This window comes from Siniperca chuatsi, linkage group LG11 (assembly GCF_020085105.1).
Source record: "Siniperca chuatsi isolate FFG_IHB_CAS linkage group LG11, ASM2008510v1, whole genome shotgun sequence".
NCBI classification, from domain to species: Eukaryota; Metazoa; Chordata; class Actinopteri; order Centrarchiformes; family Sinipercidae; genus Siniperca; species Siniperca chuatsi.
The window spans coordinates 13,154,482-13,173,609 of record NC_058052.1 but is presented as its reverse complement, the minus strand read 5'-3'; the positions used below and the strand labels follow the sequence as shown (position 1 = coordinate 13,173,609).

At 37.5% G+C, this 19,128-nt stretch overlaps 1 protein-coding gene across 3 annotated transcripts in view; it reads right to left on the bottom strand.

Annotated features, from left to right (window-relative positions):
- The window catches only part of eys (eyes shut homolog), a 155,313-nt gene that overhangs the window by 68,258 nt on the left and 67,927 nt on the right, over nucleotides 1-19,128 (bottom strand). For all 3 annotated transcript variants that reach the window (XM_044214334.1, XM_044214335.1, XM_044214336.1), the window contains 7 exons: nucleotides 13,931-14,027; nucleotides 13,337-13,444; nucleotides 11,814-11,959; nucleotides 4,355-4,526; nucleotides 3,935-4,013; nucleotides 3,263-3,462; nucleotides 457-581 (listed from right to left, as the gene is read on the bottom strand). In XM_044214334.1, the coding sequence (XP_044070269.1) occupies nucleotides 457-581; nucleotides 3,263-3,462; nucleotides 3,935-4,013; nucleotides 4,355-4,526; nucleotides 11,814-11,959; nucleotides 13,337-13,444; nucleotides 13,931-14,027 (927 nt within the window). The remainder of the gene's footprint in view (nucleotides 1-456; nucleotides 582-3,262; nucleotides 3,463-3,934; nucleotides 4,014-4,354; nucleotides 4,527-11,813; nucleotides 11,960-13,336; nucleotides 13,445-13,930; nucleotides 14,028-19,128) is intronic.

Sequence of the window (19,128 nt, the reverse complement as noted above, 5' to 3'; positions counted from 1 at the left end):
TCAGATTCTCCTACATTGATTTGCTTCTTTTTGGGTTCACACACATACAAAGACAAGAAAAGGCTTTCACTAAAGAGTAAGATGCCGCATACATTTTAATGAGCCCAGGCTGTATCGTCTTTTTTAGTACTGTATGACTACAAATTTCTCCCTGGAGAAAAGTGGACTTTTGAATGGCTTTGAGGCACAGAACTTATGTAGGCATTATGGTAACCTTTAGTGACACTTTATGTGGCCCCTTTCAATCCAATATGGGCGCTCCATAAGTATTAACATGGTTTACATATAGTAAACTAGTACATCTGGGGCACAGTAAGACAACCATCTAGGCTGTGTCTTAGTAATCTTGTTCTTGAGCCACAAAGGTTTCCTGTAACAACTCTTATAAAGGAAAATGCTTTGGTTGCCTCATTTCAAAATAAATTCAGAAACTCACAGGATGTCTGAGTGACTCACCTGACCTGCAGTGACAGACGTAGCTATTAATAAGATCTTGGCAAATGGCACCGTTGTGGCAAGGCGCTGAGCAACATTCGTTAACATCCACTTCACAGAAATCCCCCATGAAACCTGGTGGACAGCTAAGGAAACATATCATACTTTAAAACTGTGAGGCTGTCTCACAGTGCTGTCACTTCCTTCTTGTGGGTCTGACACACTGTATGTGTAAGAACTGCCTGTTTTCATTACTTAACAAAAAGTATGGCAACTTTTTCTAGTCAGTTGGTGGCTTCTTATTTCAGAGTATATTATTAAAAACAGACAAACTTTTGGGGAATCTTGAGAGACACAGCAGTGGAATCAGTAAAGCAGGCAATAAACTAAAGAGTGGATTCAATTAAAACTGATGAGCTGCGGTGGGTTGTCCATGCACAAGCTCACATTTACCAAAGTGCACTGCTCCCAGTTAATATAATGTGAAACCTCAAGGTATCAAAATCAGATAAAAATATATTAAAACAAAAAAAAGCAAATGTTATGTTACACCTACAGAATAGTAACCTACTTTCAAACGTGTCAAACTTGCACACTGTCAGCTAAATATTCATAATAATTCCAACAACAAATCCACAAATGAACAGTGACACACCCATGACAAAGTACTTTGGAGTTCTGGCACAGGACATTTTCATACCACCTGAGTGAAGGTCAGAGAAAACACTGTTCTGCGTAGTTAACAGAGGATGTTGCCAATGCACTGTTCTCAAACTAGGGCCCCTGGTTGTTTTGTCCATAGTTTGACTAAATCAATATGGCCCTCCATGTGTTAAAGTCAACACCTGGTCCAGCACTGTTAAGTGTGCCAAACAATACCAAAAAACTCACTGCTGAAAACTCCAGTTAAGTTTACAGATAAAAAACTTGAAATTGGAGACCTTATTTGAGGGGAAGATAAAACAGAATGGATTAATTCAGCAGTGCATAAAATCCACAGGTAAACAAAGTGGAAATATTTAGGTGTGGTAATGGTTTTCTGTTGTGGAGTTGGTGACTGGCACAGGATAAGCTACACCTTGAGCAAAGAGAGGTACCACTTCATTCTGCAGATGTCATCCCCATTGGCTTTAAGTTTTGTAGAAGAGCAGTCATTTTCCAGATGGGCAATGAGCCTGATCATGCATCAAAGCTACCTGAGGCCAAAGAAAACCAAGGTCTGCTGGCTTGCATGGATTTCCAATTCACAGTCACCAGACCTGAAAACCCACTGAACATCTCTGGGAATATTTGACATCAGAAAAGGTGACTGACACAAGCAGAACAATGCAAAAGAAAGTGCAGATTCTCAAATTTACCAGAAACCTGACTAACAAACTCTTGCTATATCCATGAGGCTAACATTCCTTCTATACCTTGTTCCTTGAATTTGACTTCTGTTGTAAACTGAGATCTGTGAGGCACAGTTGATTTAATCATGTAACTCCACAACATCCGAAAATGGGCAAATGATTTCATGCATAACCTCTTGGCTGACCACCATAATAGAGAAAGAATGGAGTGCTTTTGAGGCCATTTGCTGAACAGGTGCAGAACTGAATATGTACCACTTCACACATAACATGCAGATAAAACAACACTCTGTATTTCATGTATTGTAGATGTGGTCTGTCCAAGAAACTATTGCATGACTGATTTTCTATTTTTCTATTTTAGGCTGTTAGTCAGTGTACTAGCCTGGCCAAACCCTCTCCATTCAAGAAGAAAAGATGTATGGATGTACAAAACATGCTTGCCTCTCAAAAAAACCTTTGAATGTGATTTTAAAGTCACAGTCTGTGATGTAAATGTAAACGTAAGATGGTAGCTTCCTCCACCAAAAACACAGGATTGGAACCTGCTGTGATTCAGAAATTGACCTACAAAATCTTTTAACTAGCACTACACGGACTAACACTAGACAACAGCTAAATCTGTATTGATGTTTTGGCTTTTCATCTATAACTCAACAAATAAACCCCAAATCAAACAACTTGGTCAAAAAATGACTGATTACTGAATCAAAATAAAGCCAATAACTAGTTATTAATGCACTAATACCGCAATAAATTTCATTTGATGTCCAAATTCAGCAAAAGAATCCTCTTCTGGAAAGTGCACACAATGCACAATCATCATAGTGCAGATCAGCAGGACACTAAAAGACATTGTTAGCCATAAAATGTGTGTATTCACTAAGTTTGTCCTTAGTGCGCACATTTATCTGTAAATGCTCAACATACATTATATTGCCTCCTAGTTATATATACACAAATAAGCCTACAATTAAATAAACACAAAAAATGCTGTGCTGAGGCAGTAGGCAGTCCAGTGCATCAATATACAACACTGCACAGTGCACCAACCTATTTGGAGTCGTGGTAGTCTGGGATACATTAAATCATGATGCTGAGCATACAGCAGCACATCAGCACAAGGTTAGACAATGTAATTAACCGTAAGGCATCCAGGGAGCTGCTGTGTCAAATCTGCACACTCTTACAACATACACCTTGTATTCAGATACAGTGCATCACTCAAGGGAGAGCACGTCAGCAATTAAAAAGTAATGATTCACTTGCAACCAACCTGGAGGACTGCTGCTGTTTTTGAATGCACCGATATACTGTAGCACCATTCTTGTATGACAAGATGCATTTTTAGTTGGAGACAAGCAAAATTCCTACAACACTGACACCAATTTTAACAGGGGAGGATGCAGATTTTCAAGTATTTGTCAAATTTTACCAGGTCACATGTGTGGTATTCACCCGGTGGACCAACTCACCTGCATGTAAAGTTTGATCCTTCACCGTCAAGGCAGGTGGCTCCATTGAAACACAGTGAGACATTAAAAGCTGTGTCTTTGCAGACATCTATATCATTTTCACAGGTTTTCCCTGTGTAACCATCCTGACAGAAGCACGCATACTTGTCAATGAGATCCACACATGAGCCTCCATTCAAACAGGGACTGGAGGCACAGTCCTGTAAATGAGAAGACATCCAACATTTACATGAGTGAGGCCCTTTACCAATAATACTAAATATTTTAACAGATACAACCATAAAATGCATAATTTACCATATAAAATGCATAATGTGTAGTTAAAAAATGAAAAAAACACAACAACTTTGGTTTATAATAAACTGTTAGTAGTTGAAAAGCAGATGATCAGATTATCCAGTCAACTAAATGCTCACAGAGACCTTGAAAGAAATTCAATGTTTTATCTCTAGAGTCCAGCACAAGCTGTGATTTAAATCAATTAGGTATTACACTAAGCATTTTCTTTTAATCAGGTATTTGTACAATGCTTACATGAGCCTGGTCGTTACTTGACTTATCTTGTAGAAAAATCAATAGAGTTAGTGGTACTAAAGGCCACACAAAGATTACACAATTCTCCTGACATTCCTGTTGAAGACCCGGCAGGTTTATTAATTAAGCTCAACTCACGTCAATGTTTGTTTCACATCTGCTGCCGGTCCATCCAGATTTACAAAGACAGGAGTATGAATATATTCCATCCTTACAGCTGAGAAGGCCACAACACATGAGGTTAGAAATGATTCATCAAAATTATACTACTGTATGAAATCAACTAAAAAGCATTCATATATGACATATGTGTCTTTTGCTGTATAGTTCATGCAGAATCCTTAGAGAGAGATATCGTCTTTTGAATTAATGAGTATTTCCCCTTCAACGGAATTAATGAGTATAATTTAGAGACCACTGAGACAACCTGTAAGTGCATCACATTAGCTTAGCATGGGACATATGTCTCCACTCACTGCGCTGGCAAGGAGTGTAATTAAAAATAATTCCATGCCATTTCTGCCTAATTTGCAGCGTTTCTGTTTTAAATGTCAGTACCTCCCATGAAGACAAGGCGCTGACATGCATTCATCAATGTTGGTTTCACAGTGAAGCCCAATAAAGCCATCAGAACACAAGCAGTGGTATCGATTAGCCGCATCGATACATCTCCCACTATTTTGGCATGGGTTTGAAACACACTCATCGATGTTAACGTCGCACCATACCCCTAGAAAATGAAGCATATTTTAGTTAGATGTTACATTTAACAACTTTGTAAGAGAAAGGTCTTTTTAGTACTTCAGCACTCAAACTGTTCACAAAAACACAGATAAAAACAAAAACTACAAAACAATGGGATGTATGTATGGACAACTAGGTTCGATTCCTCTGTCTAGTCTGGGTTCAGTTTTAGTTTCTAACAAGGGCGTAGGACGGTGGACGATGTACCTGCCAATATTTGAGCGAACTCTTTCGCATTATCTTTGGAGTGAAATCTTATTAGATAATTCTGATGTGCCCTTCCAGAGGCTACGTCAAATTAGGGTTAGCTGTTGTTTCAGAACAATGGACTACGCTGAGAGAGAGCTGCAAGCAGCAAACAGCTGTTTCTACGTGCCACCGCCTGCTGATTTTGATGGAAAATTGTTCATAAATTCAAAAAATATTTAGCGCCCTGCTAGTGCTACGTTCTTATGTGAGTGCTCTGGTTAATAAATGTATTCTTTGATTTTGAAACAGTAGCCTTAGGGCTTGTGTCCATATAGAGTTTTCCTTTTCACCGCACAAGCAGTTCATCCCAGCGTTCCCCAGTGGCCTGCCAGTGCTTTTCTGCCAGAGAAAAACACCCACCCTACATGCACCCTTATGTTGTTGATATTTAGCCTTTCTGAGGATATTGCATGATACTACTGCACATGCTCCGGGACATGGTCCCATTTTTACATTGTTTTGTTGGTTTGACAAACTGAGAGGAATAAACTACACTGGCTTTGTTTACTGCAATGAGGGAATATGCTGACAAAATGCATCAGTATGGCTCTTCATATGTTTTTAATAGTTATCATCTATGGCAGAGATAATCTACTGTATATCAGGCTGTGGCTACAAAGACGTGTCAGGATAAATTCATTTTTGTTTTTTTTGTTTTTTCATGGGATTTGTTGATCATAATAAAAAAGAAAAAACACCACCTTTATCCTTCAATCATAACCATAGGGTTATATATGCAATTGTCACGCTATATAATGAAAAAACTGTATGTCCCATTGACTATGTAAACTACTTTGTCAGCATCATTCATTATTTTCAATAGATCTAAAGAATGTGTTTCACATCCAGCTCACACTACTTCAATGTATTTTTTGAGAATGTATTGTAACCTCGACCTTCATTGTGACAAATTCTGACTCTAAAATCATACAGTAGTTGTACTGTATTCAAGCAATCTGGATGAATTTGTAGCTGCACAAGGACAGATTTTTATGCAAAAATAAAGTCACAAACTAAAGAAAACCCCATCAATTCCTATTCGTCCTGTCTGCCCAAAGGAAATCCTAGTGTCAGGTCTGTACACTTCTCCATCAACAGAGAGATGTATTGATTGAAACCTAAAGCATCCTGGACAAATGTTTTAGCCCAATAACTACACATTTGTACAGCATTCTTTCCATTATTGTCAGCCAATCTATACACTGGGCAATTATACAATATGAAAATCAACTTGCACAGACCTTAAACTTGAGACACAAGATCCATCACAGTCAACAACTCATCATCTTTAGTTTATAAGAAAGATTTACACGTTATTATTGTGGTACTGTAGCTACAAGCAAAGAGAATACTCAAATAATTCACATCAAAGAATAAAATGACTTCTGACAAGTGTTGTCTGTCAAGAAGTATTGCACTGATAAGTAATCATCGGCAAATCAAATACAGGGGACAAATAAAAGGCAACCATGATTGTTGTGAAAATGATTTGTAGTTTATAATTTCAGCAAACCACTCAAAAACTTACACACAATATATATAAGTATACAATTTGTAGTTAACAAACTAAAACATGCAAAACCACCAGTACGGTCCTTTCAGAGCAAAATACTGTCTCCTAACAGCAGTGAGCACACTGTCCAGAAAAAGCTGCCTCACCGGCATGACATGTTTTTCCTCTCTGGTCTCTTTAGTGCCCTTTGATATAAAGTGATCAGAGACTGGCAGGGATGGTAAACATGAGCGTGCTGTGTGCAGTTAACTGGTATTGCATTAAAGGATTTCTGGATTCTGTACCTCAAGTTACCTCTTGCTCACATACTATGACAACATACCTTGAATGCATTTAATGAAAAGGGTTCACTATGGGACACATAATTCAAAGTGGCTTTAACTTGTGTCTCATGATTCTGTTTGACACTTCATTAATTATTACACAGAGAAAAATCCTTTAGTTTCTTGCTGGCATTAACTTTAACTATCAGTATCCAGCGTCCACATAAATAGCAACTGAATCAAAGCATGAAGCAGAAATATTATCTCCTACTGGAAGCTTCAACCAAGTTTTAAACCTTGTGAACCATGCAAACTTGTTCAAACAGTTATAAGAATTTTAGAGGGTGGATAGGACTTATGTGACTGATGATAGAAGGATTAATGAAAAGGAACAGAAACAGTTATATGCAGTATATAAATATAACCACAGATCTCTAAAGAAAGGGAAAATGATAGATGAGCCGTTAATACCCCAAACTAAAGACAAAGACAAAGTCTTTTGGTTATTCTGCCTTGTGAAAGTAAACGGCATTCAAATGTTGACTCACTGATATCTAAACTAGAGCTGAAACGATTAGTCAATCAATCAATCATTTTTGATAGACGGAAAAAATAACATTTGTGATAATTGATTGATCATTTTAGTAATTTATTAAGCAAAGATGGCAAAAATTCACTGGTTCCAGCTTACATATCTTTGGGGTTTAGTTGCTGGTCAATTAAAAAGCAAATCAGCAAAAGCAAAACTGATTTGCCCATTTTTGGTGATTTATGGATAATTTATTGACTAAACAACTATTCGTTCAATTTAAAAATGGATTGTTGTAGCCCTCATCTAAACAATAATTCAAAGTTACATCTTGAGTCTAAATTCAATATAAACTAATCTGCGTTGAATTAAAATGAGAATCCACTGCTAATAGGAAATGTGGTACGTACATTGAAGTATCAATAAACAGACGATGAAATTAAATTATTCTTCCAGAAAAGTGACAAATGAACTAAATACAAACTATTAATATAAAGATGCATGGCATCTTTAAAACTTGGTTGAAGCTTCCAGTTTACTCACATTCTGACATTTCTGTCTCCATCCCAACACACTGGAGGTGAAGGAATTTCATGTGTGGTGTTCACAGTATTAAAAATAAAGTCACTAGCCACATTTCGTTACAGAAAAAATGTTGTCAGATAATCCACAGAACATGACATCATCAGTTTTCATAGGGACTATAGTATTTGTCTATTAGAAAGCTCCAGCGAAAACTGTTCACAGTGAGGTTTGTGGATGTGTGAAAATGTGTTTTTTGTAATTTTGGTTAAGTTGACCATTTAAAAACACCTTAAATTTATGAAATGAACTAAATTAATCAGATCAGTAGTAATTACATGATATACAGTATATGACCCTAGACCACTAAAAGAACGGCGCATGCTGCAACAATAGTTGGCCCCTTTAATGTCCCTGAGAGGACTCAGTGAAGTGCAGCACTGAACTAATGGAAAAGTGTGTCACATACTGTAAGCGCAGTATATCCTTACAGCTGCGACTCACAGTACCGTGGCTATAAAGGCACAATCTTCTATATAAACTGTACTGCGCCAAATATGCTGACTCAACGGGAACACATGAATTATCCTCAAAACAACTTATATCTTCACTGTCCATCAGCCACATTTAAGATAAGTCTGAAGATTCATTAAGTAAGTCAGCTTTATTCAGAAAGTTAATATTGATATTAATTATTTATGCAGACCTCACAAAAGTAGCAATGCGATCACAGAAGAAGTGAGGGGGAGGGGGGAGTTCAAGCTGTGAGGGAAACATCAGATAACAGAAACTGTCAAAATGAGTCTCCCTCCCTGCCAACAAGTCAAAACACAAGTTGGGAAAATGCATTGATGACTGTTTGCAGTCTAAATAATAGTAGATACTGCTTCAGAGAGAGCCACACAGGTGATACGTTTTGCTGAGGAATTAAAAATTAATGAATGGGTTGTAGTTAGTTCTACAACCGGGCATTTTTGTGATGTTGTTTTTCACTAAAGTGGTAAAAGGATTACATCTACTACCCCTAAAATCTAACTGAGACTTCCAGGAATCGAGAGACGAAAAATGATGACTGACCCACTGCTAATCGTTTGGTTAGCTTTTCGTCTGTGGGCTGAGACAGATGTAAATAAACATGGTGACAACAGGAGCAAGAATTTATTCATTGCCTGTGTTTTACCATGAAAGAGAATAAATAAACTTTAGCCTTCAGTGTACACAAAATCTCTCATGTTGTCTCGTTCCAGAATGTAAAATAGCAAATTTCTTGTGCCAAACTGATAACTTCTTACATTTAGCCATAAGGAAAGCTACGCTGCAACCGGAAAATTCACAGCTTATGACTGCAAAGGTTAAAAACAATCCCTGAACCCAAAATAATAATAGAAAGTTGCAACAGAAAATTAACTATGGGTAATGTAATACAGTAGGAAATGAAGGAAATGAATCAATGAATCAAGTGAAAAATTACAGTTATTCGTTTAATACACACATTTTTTGACACTTCTTTTTCACATTATCCATAGACTGATGCTCACATTATGTATTTTGATGTTTTTAGGTTAGAAGTCATAAAATACTTTAGGTTCTGGCATTTTACACCCACTTTAAAACATTAAGAGGACTGAACTATAAATGAGACATGGAATTTCATACTGAATATTTAATGCTGCAGAGTGGTCAACAAGGGTCTGAAATAGCTTTAGAAATTCTAATACTTACTAAGATGAACAAATACTAGTGATTACAACTAGACTACAGAGTGTCTTGGTTGTTCAATACCACATGACAGATTAGTGAGAGAAGGATATGAAATCAAAAGAACTTAGGCTTAATTGTGATAAGGCCTTAAAATGTAGATTGACTGCTTTCTTGACACATTGTTGTACTGATTCTTCTGCTTCTGAGGAAAATATTTCACATATTTTAAGCACTAAGCCCAAAAACCCCATGTATAAGTCATGAACTAACTCTGTCTCACAGCTGCAAGGACTGTCTTAGTCTTCAACTCATACAATTAATATATTTAATTGAAATGTTTGCACGAGCAGTATATTCCATTCCATTCACATTAAATGTACACTACATCTCCAAAGCAACAGATCTCTGCAGAGGCTCAGTGGCAAAGATAGAAATAATGACCAAATATTCATCAAGTTCACCCAGCAAAAGACTGAACTTATTGAAGCCTTAACAGCAAATGAGATAGATGCGAGGGCCAGAACATCATCATCCAACAATGTGCTGACTGAGGAAGCTGCAACAATGTGCTGATTGCACTGTACTATCACTCAAGGGAACATGCTCCTTAATGATGGGTGAAGAAGAAAAAAGAGAAGGTGACAAATAGTGTGCTTAAATTGTGATTAATATAAACAAGATTACCCATTAATCATGTCGCTGTAATGACGTCTGACCTCAGTACAGACCACAGTGCCTATGTACAGTTAAATAATCTATTATAGGGATTTCTGAGCCTTTTAGACAAAACATCCTAAATAATGATCAGACAGCTGAGATCCAGGCAGCTGCCGAGACTGTCTTACAGTATAAGATACAGCAGGCTTTATAGTGTGTGTCAATATGACACATGGAGTACAAAATAACACTGTATAAAAAATAAAGCATAATTACATGTGATTAGGTTAGAGCCATAACTAAAAACTGCTATTGTACAAGTAATTCATATTGACACAGTGAAGAGCACTGCAAGATAAAAAAAAAAGCACTGGTTGAATCTTAATATCTTCCCTCTAAGTGGGTCATACTGACTTTTAGAAAGGTAAAAAATAAGGATAAAAGCTGGCAGTGTCAGAAATGTGAATAAAACTATTTTCTGGCTTCTTGCTTCAATACTTTCTCAAAGCTCGAACATGTTACATACGAAAAAGCTTAAAAATGTTCCATCAGTTTAGAGAAGAGAGGTAATTAGCAGTTCTTAGAACTGCTGTATGAAGATATGCTGAAACCAGAAGATTTACTGAAAGAGCAAAACATATAGACGCTATAATATGGCACTGACTGACCTACTCACTGACCAACAACCAACCACTAAGAAAATTCAATATGGATAGTGATGCAGGCAGGAATGAAGTGTCATTATCGCTTAATCATATCCATGAAAAAGTAGATATAGCACTAGACTGATTTATTAGTAAGCAGCTTCAGCTATTACAGTCAAAATGAATTTTGGCATTTGATATGCAAAAAACAGTCCTTGACTTCCCTGATAGCTGAACAAGTTACAGCATTTCAGTGATGGCAGAAGAGATGGCACACAGTACCATCAAAGCAGAATAACAGTTCAATCAATTCCAGTCAGGCTGCAAAATGTGATAAATTACTATAAGACGATAAATTTACTATTATACAATAACAAAAAGAAGCTACACACAGCTCCAGTAGCACTATGAACCTGTTTGTGTTTTTGTGAAAAGTTGCAATGCTCTTACACATCTTACTAGAGCAAATATTTTGTATGCGTTCTAGTTGGTTTGAGCCAATCCAAACTGTATCCTCTGGCCGCTTGCTCTCTTGGGGAACCCTGTTTCCTCAGATGAGCTTAGAGCAACAGAAAAAGTAATGACTTGTACTATGCTGTGCATAGGCCTAATAATAAAAGCTGCTTCTGTGGGAATTGGGCCACGCATGTCAGGTTCTGCTCTCCAGAGTAGCAATACCTCAGAGATTTCACCCCCTCTTTCAACTGGGGAAGGATAAATTGATGATACAGTGTGGAAGACAAATGAAATTAATCTTCCCAGTACCTGACAGGAATCGGCTTTAGATAGTGCACACACACACATATATATATACACACACGCACACGTGCGCGCAAAAATAGCTTGATATCCGTCTGAGTGGAAAATAAGACAAATGGATTGAAGTAAAACAACAATAGCGTTCTGAGACTAAAGAGGCTGATGAAATGAAATACAGCCAACTAACAGACACTGAGACATTTTCATCAGATAAAACAGGTGACACAAATTTATCTCTTGTTATCTTTACTGAAGAGCAGGCACTGTATCTTGCAGAGGCAGGCAGGCTAATTAAAAGCAAGCATTGTGAAGCAGTTTTTTACACTAAGCCAGATCTGTGTCAGAGTCACCTCAATAGCGTGCGGCCGCAGCAGTCATGGTAAGCTTTTTTGACTCTCATATTGATCTTCATGTCACCTGAGGGCAAAAGAGCTACCTGAGTATCCAGGGCGACAGACACACTTGAAGCCCCCGGGTGTGTTGATACAGATGCCCTCGTGTAGGCAAGGTGAAACTTCACACTCATTCACATCCAGGTCACACAGCGTTCCAAAATAACCAGGAGGGCAAATGCAGTGGAACCTAAGAAAGATGTAATCATTAGGAAAGAGAATGAAATCCAGTGAAGACCAGATTATAGCATACTTTTATGTTTAGTTCTTTCTGTAACTTTAAAATAAGCAGACTTGTTTTCAGTAAAAACTGCACACACTCTCGCAGAAGCAATTACTTGGAGAAAAACAGTGTGTGTGTTCCAAACCCACCAAGACAAACTGCAGATTAAGACCCATTTTTCATTCTCAAACTGACCGGCAGCTCTTCATACAAAAATTAACAATATGATAGCAATTAAGTTCCCCTTGTGTGTAACTTCATTTGAATTATGTTTGATGACTTATTACTAAAGGGAAGAGCTTAACCTGTCCAATAATGCCGTTCACTCAATTCAAATCCCTCTCTGCAGCTGTCGGTGGGTCTAATATCCCTTGACCACACACCTCAGAGGAGATGGTTATTGTGTTTGTAAGTGGGATAATAAGAAAACATGTAGTAAGTAAACCAGGTGCATCATATCAAATTTCTGTAATATGCTAAACGGTATTCATTGTCATGTGGCACAACGGAACTGTGCTGCCTAATTACGCACAGTTTGAAGGCTGGACTGGTATGAGACATCATTGTCATAACAATTAACATTTCCTTTATTGCACTCTGTTACACCACTGCCTGTAACAGTCTGCTAGTCAATAACAATTAGTTACATTTCATAGTAAAACTCATAATATCTTAAAAAAACGATGGGTAAATATAAGATTGCAAGGGCTCAGTGAGTATACTGAAGAGTCTGATTCATCACCACAGTACAGATGGACTTGCTCGGCTTGTTGGGTCAGGGAGATGGAGATAGCAGCGTGTGTAGTGTTTGCGGTGGGCATCGAGGTTAAAACACACCTGATGTGAACTCCCTGGACTGTGCAATCAGAGCAGAGCTCTGAGCAGAGCCAGGTCACATGGGAGGGAAATCATGACGGGAGACAAACTGGAGACAAACCATTTAGGACTCAAATTGGCCCTGGGACTTCTCTACCCATCTGTCCGACTAAGCCTGGAAGCCCCGGGGCTCCCATTAAGCACAGCAGAGAGAAGCACCAGTGGAGTAAAGCCCAATCTAGATACATGATGTGTTCCTGCTGAATTCGCTCTCTGTCTTTAGAACAGCAGCTTATGTGTGTCAAGGATGAAGACAGGCTTCTTATATAAGCCAGAACACTTTGAAGAGGAACACCGCAAAGTCATGTGTTTTCTTTGGAGAACGGTTTTGTTCATTTGCCTTTCAAAACAAACTCAGGAAATTAATTCTGCCTGGCCTTTACTGATATGGGCAATTTTTAAAAGCACACAATAAATAAAGACTATGGTGCAAAGTCGAAGCAAAAAGGGAGTTAAATTCACACTTACTTGTTCACAAGGTCTTGACAAACGGCAGCATTGAGGCAAGGGCTAGAGGCACACTCATTGATGTCTTCCTCACAGTGAAGGCCAGAAAATCCCACATTACAATCACAGCTGGAAAAGAAAAATCATTAATATTGATATTTTGTCTCAGATGGAAAATAGATCTATCCGTTCCTAATGGCACATGGAAAAAAAGATTAGAAGTTAAATTATATTAATTACACATCTTATTTAGTCTGATTGCACATACAGTACAGCCTGGATTCTGACTGTTAAACTAAACCTAAAGCCTACATGACAAAAGCAATTAGGGCAGATTTTTTGGAGACAGTTAACAATTTGACCTCATTTCAACCTGAAATGGTACATTACTAAATTCATTACAATAAATTTAAGGAAAGGGCATGAGCTTAGAACAAATATATTAGCTCAGGGTTTATCTACTATCAAAATTACAGTATAATGGCCTGAAACCTGCACATGAATGATGGTTACTGGTACCCTGGATTTACTAATGTTCTAAGTCCATCACTGCAAAGCCTGACATTTTTCTAGCCTCCTAAGAAATGAAAAGCTGGTTAAGATAATGCTTTTTACCTGTAACTGTTGACCCGGTCCACACAGTCGCCCTGGTTTTGGCATGGATTTGAGCTACACTCATTGGTGTCAATTTCACACCAACTTCCTTCAAATCCTGAAAGATAGATGAGATGGTCATGGATCAGCAAGCCCCACTACATCCTGAAAAACGTCAGGGCCGACGATAACAAAGGCCCCAGTGAATGCCATTTTAATGGAACTAGTACCTGTAGCATATCTCATCTTCCAGCTCTCAGCACTCACTGTTTCCCCTTTGAGAGTGTGTAAGTCTAATAATACTTTAGTGCCACAGACAGATTGGTCTGAGGGTTAGTGGTTTGGGGTTTGGGAGGTGTGTGTCTGTGTGCGCAACCGTGCATATGTGTCTGTGTGTGTGAGAGAAAGCGAGCGAGTAGGGGGACATCTTGTTAAGTTAGGGTAAAAGGGAGAGGCTAAGCCCAAGAGCTCTTTTGCCCTCGTTCATTAGGGGGTTGAGGGGCAGGATGGCTAAGCAGATCCGCATGGATGTTTTGTTGTACTTTTGAAGGCAGCCTGGGAGCTTGTAATGTTCTGCCTGAGGTATTCCTCTGGTGCTTGGTCTTGGTCTGGTCCATAAGACGATTTTCTGCTAATCAAGTCAAAATAAATGACTTAGTTTTAAGTACAAATGAATGAATGAATAAAAAAAGATAAATGAACCCCTAATGCACCATGTATAGAAGCAAACAATGGCCATAAAGATTAGACTCCTATGAGCAACTGAAAAATTAATTGTGAAATTGAATCACTCCTGAATATGTTGAAATGTAAATACCACTAAATTTATAGCACTGAAATATTTTACTTTTAAAACCATCTATCTTAATCTGTGTGGTCTAAATTCCCCTGTTAAAAAAATCCAATAGTAAATCTAAAGTTGTACAACAAAAAAAAAAAAAAGATTTCAGTATATATATATATATATATATATATATATATATATATATATATATATATATATATATATATGGTTTATATTTAAGTACACAATATTCAAAAACTATATTCAAACTGCTCAAATTCAATTCCATTTGGATCTAAAATATTCAAGTTAAGTCAAAAAACTTTCAGGCACTAAAATGAAAGCTATGACATTCAGACCTGAACATCCAGGATACCAAGGATAAAAAAATCAAGCCTAGCTTATTGATTCTTTATGGCCATCATTTGCTTCCATATTATTGATTTTCAGCTTTCTGTGTCTATTTCTGCCTTTGCATTTAGAGATACCATTTCCTGTACAATTCTACTATCAAACTCTGAACTCAGACTTCCAAAGACTACTACTGTGTTGTCCCTGCAGAGCACCATCTGCCAAGCATAATTAATGGCGATAAAAGCACATAACAAAGGGTTAATAAAACTAGCTTATCATGAGTGGTAGTGATGTTATTGGTTCCTTGTCTCATTATGTTACTCCTGCTGTTATACATTTATTTGAACTATAATGGGTTTTAGCTCATGTAAGTATAAATTCTCAGCTGAGAGAAGGACTTGTATTGACAACAATGAGGTTTAAAATTAGTTTTGTGACAAGCACATAGAGTTTAATCTTGCAAATGTGAAAATATGAAACCTGGGGAGGTTTAAATATGAAGAAATGTTTTATATTATATTTGCCAGTAGTAATGTACAAAAAACATTTTAACTACTGATTAGTACATGATTAATACCATGTATTGGATTTGTCTTTTTTTTTTTTTTTTTTTTTTACAATTTCTTAAGGTCACCATAGACGTCTGAGGGTCTCCTGTACTGAATGTAATGATACCATATATCAGGAGGTAACACTGTATAACACTCTGCAATTGCAACAATGATTTTTCTCATTTCAGTGCTTTCAAAATCTACCACAGATGGTAGAAAATTACATAGACATACAATTCTCAGTGTAGATAGATGCAGCAATTGTCATTATTTGATCAAAACATTGATTAACAACTGGATGGAGCTCTCCAAGCAACTCTCACTGTGCATTTCCTTTTGCTGAATAAAATATATTATATATCATTATCTTTAAAATAAAGAAAGACACATTTCCAATAGAGCTAGAGTGATGTAAATGAAAAAAAGGCGACACTGACACAGCTCTGTGCATCTTGGGATGTAAGAATGAGAAGGAATCCATGAGAACACAGAGCATCTGGTGAATTATGGGACAGCACAGGTTTCCCAGGCTGGTCTGTCAGTCAAAGCAATGGTGGAGCACCTCAGGGACTATTTTGAATGTCATTGCAATGTAATGCATCTTCTGCCACTAGCAGTGACTGGAGGCTTCTCTTTGACAGAGTACAGAGAGGGATACCCAAGGCGCGTCCTCACATAGTCATTCTATCATCGAGCTGGAGCTACAGTATGTGATCACTGCTCCTGCCAGTGAATGTCTCCAAGGAGAAGAAATTGTAGGTAATCCCCAGTGGATAGTGAACCAACTTTGATGGACGTTTGAATTGAATTATGAGTGATGTCTTCAGTTTAAGAGTGAGAATTTGTTTTGTATGGCTACATTTGTGAGTATAGTCTTCTTATCAACACTGCTGTCAGTCTGATGTAACAGTTTCTCAGAGGGGTCATTTAAAATTACATTACCCACAGCTTGTGCAAAATACATTATGGTCTTTGTCTGTGGTGTTATCTGTTTGCTGTCATACAGTGCATCAAATCTTAGACATCGCTTAATCTGTGTGTGATTTTCATGCTGAAACCAAAATGCATCATCATTCCAAAGTTTTCTGTCAGTTGAATTGTGTTGAGTTCAGTTTGAAAATTAGAAATTTTGATCTGAAATTGTTGCATCTATTTGGCGTAATGTTTCTTATGACACAAATGCAACATTCCTCCAAGATTCATGGAAACTGGACCATGGAGTTCTGTTTGACCTCTAATTAAAACACCCTCATCAGTGCAATCAGTGTCATTTTTTTAACACCAAGGGCCAGATGTATACATGATGCATTTGCAAAAACATGCATACTGTCCCACACATAAACTTGTGTATATAAAAACAGAATGTGAGCACACCTCATGCATATTTCAGACCATGCACTCAAATGGTTTAGCGATCCAAGGTTGATGTGATAAGGTGGAGATGAAATATAAGATGGGAGACAGAATCTAATAATAAAACATTTAGGTTGTTAGTCAATTTCACTGATTGCTTGATGTTTTCTAAACTAAATCAATGAATATTTCTCTAATGTTTGATGACAGTGACTAAGATATCACTGCTAATGATGGCTTACAGGTGATAAATCAATGCTGTGGGAACTGTATATAGCACGGGTTATGGTCGTGCGTAATGACAGCTGACATTGTGCTAATCCTTGCTTGCAATGCATCACTATCACAATCTAAAGGGGCAGATTGCAATGAAATTTAGTGAGCACAACTAAGTTCCTGAGAGGCATAACAAGTTCTATTTTGAACTCCTCATGAGCTTTCATCTTGTGCTGCCCCCACGCCAAATTGTCAACCTGGCAGTTCAGATGTTTCAAAATCTTATACCAAATATAAAAACTCATGAGTTAGAACATGAGTTACTTAAATATAAACATCAGTTATAATAAAAAAATCACACAGGAACCTAAAGAGATTTCATATCTGTAATGTAATGTAATATCTTGTTTGGTGGTCCTCAAGTGGCCTGTCAGCAAAAACATAATGCTACTGTGCTTGACTGAGCAAGAACTTCCTTCTAATACAAGGGAAATTAATGATACTCTTAACATTATAGTACTGTATGTGCTTGGCATGATTTTTTGTTGACATGAAAAGTGTGCCAACACTGTGGCAGTCTGCATTCGCACAGAAAGCAAAAAACAAAAGTAAGAAAAAAGAATGTGGCCACACTGATCCATCACTGCACAGAGACGAGTGTTGCTGTACATCTTGGTTTGTTTTTGAATTCCCGTCACATAACATGAATGGCAACACAAAGTTTTTTGTCAGCTTCTATTGGGTGAAAATATGTAATATAGCTCCAAAAAGTCAATTGACTCAACAGACAACAAACAAAATTTAGACAATTAAAAACAAATATAGATGGACAGATAAACCAGATATGAAATTAGTCATCACAGCTGTGTTTCTCATAATCAAGGAGTACAGCATGGTTGTAAGTCCTTTACATGTGCTGACCAAAAACTGGGTTACTTGAATAAGTGGGTTAAGAATAGAAATCTCTTTGCATGTAAACACCAGCCACTGCAGCCAATTTACCCCACTGCTACACACCTGGACCACCTCTTACGCACTGCTAATGACAGCACAAAATGATTAAACACTGAGTTTATTTAAATATGTTTACTGTACAGCTGTTGCAGACCCAGGCCTATTTTTATACATTATGTATAAATGTAGACACTAACCTCTTTCTCACAGTGGTGCGCAAGTACTTAACCACAGCAACTCTTTGGCTTAAACAATGCTCACACCTGACATTGTTCTTTTTTTTCCTGTTTTACTTGTCTTAAACTAAGTTGCTGATTTACAAATAGCACACTGTGCCCACTCTACCTTTTGAGAGGGGCTATGTTTACTTGTACTAAACTTTACTTGTAACGTGTAACATGCCTACACTGCTTAATTTAAAAACTAAAAAGTTTACAGTCAATGTTTGATACTTTGTTTTTTAATCTTTCTGTTACACACATATAAACAAGTTAAGAAAATATCCCAGGCCACCTGCACAAAGGTATTAGACGTTAAATTGCAAAATATTACTATGTATTCCTAATTCCAACTTTGACCATTATCATCTTCCACTCTTGTTTGCTAAATGTTCAAAGGAGAAGAAGTGAAAAGAGCCATGTGGAACAGCCTGGGCGCAGGTGTGTTGTCTCGGAGGTTTGTGCCAAAGACAGCCACCTCCATGACCTAAAATAATGGAAATACATGAGTTGGCTTGTATGCCTCTATTATATCATCCACACTTCATAACAATGTCACTGTACCTCTTCAATTGCAAACTGTTCGATGAAATAAAAATCTGACTATACTGTAAACTTTAAAGCTCCATTAAGCAATATTTCTATCATTAAATCAAATGGCACTCTGCGATGTGAAAGGGTTGTGAGTACTACTGATCCCACTGAGAATCAACACCCTGTCTGCGCCTCTATGGAGCTTTCTGCTTGGTGTTTTGGTTTGCTGGTCCATATGTTAGTCTGACGGTTATC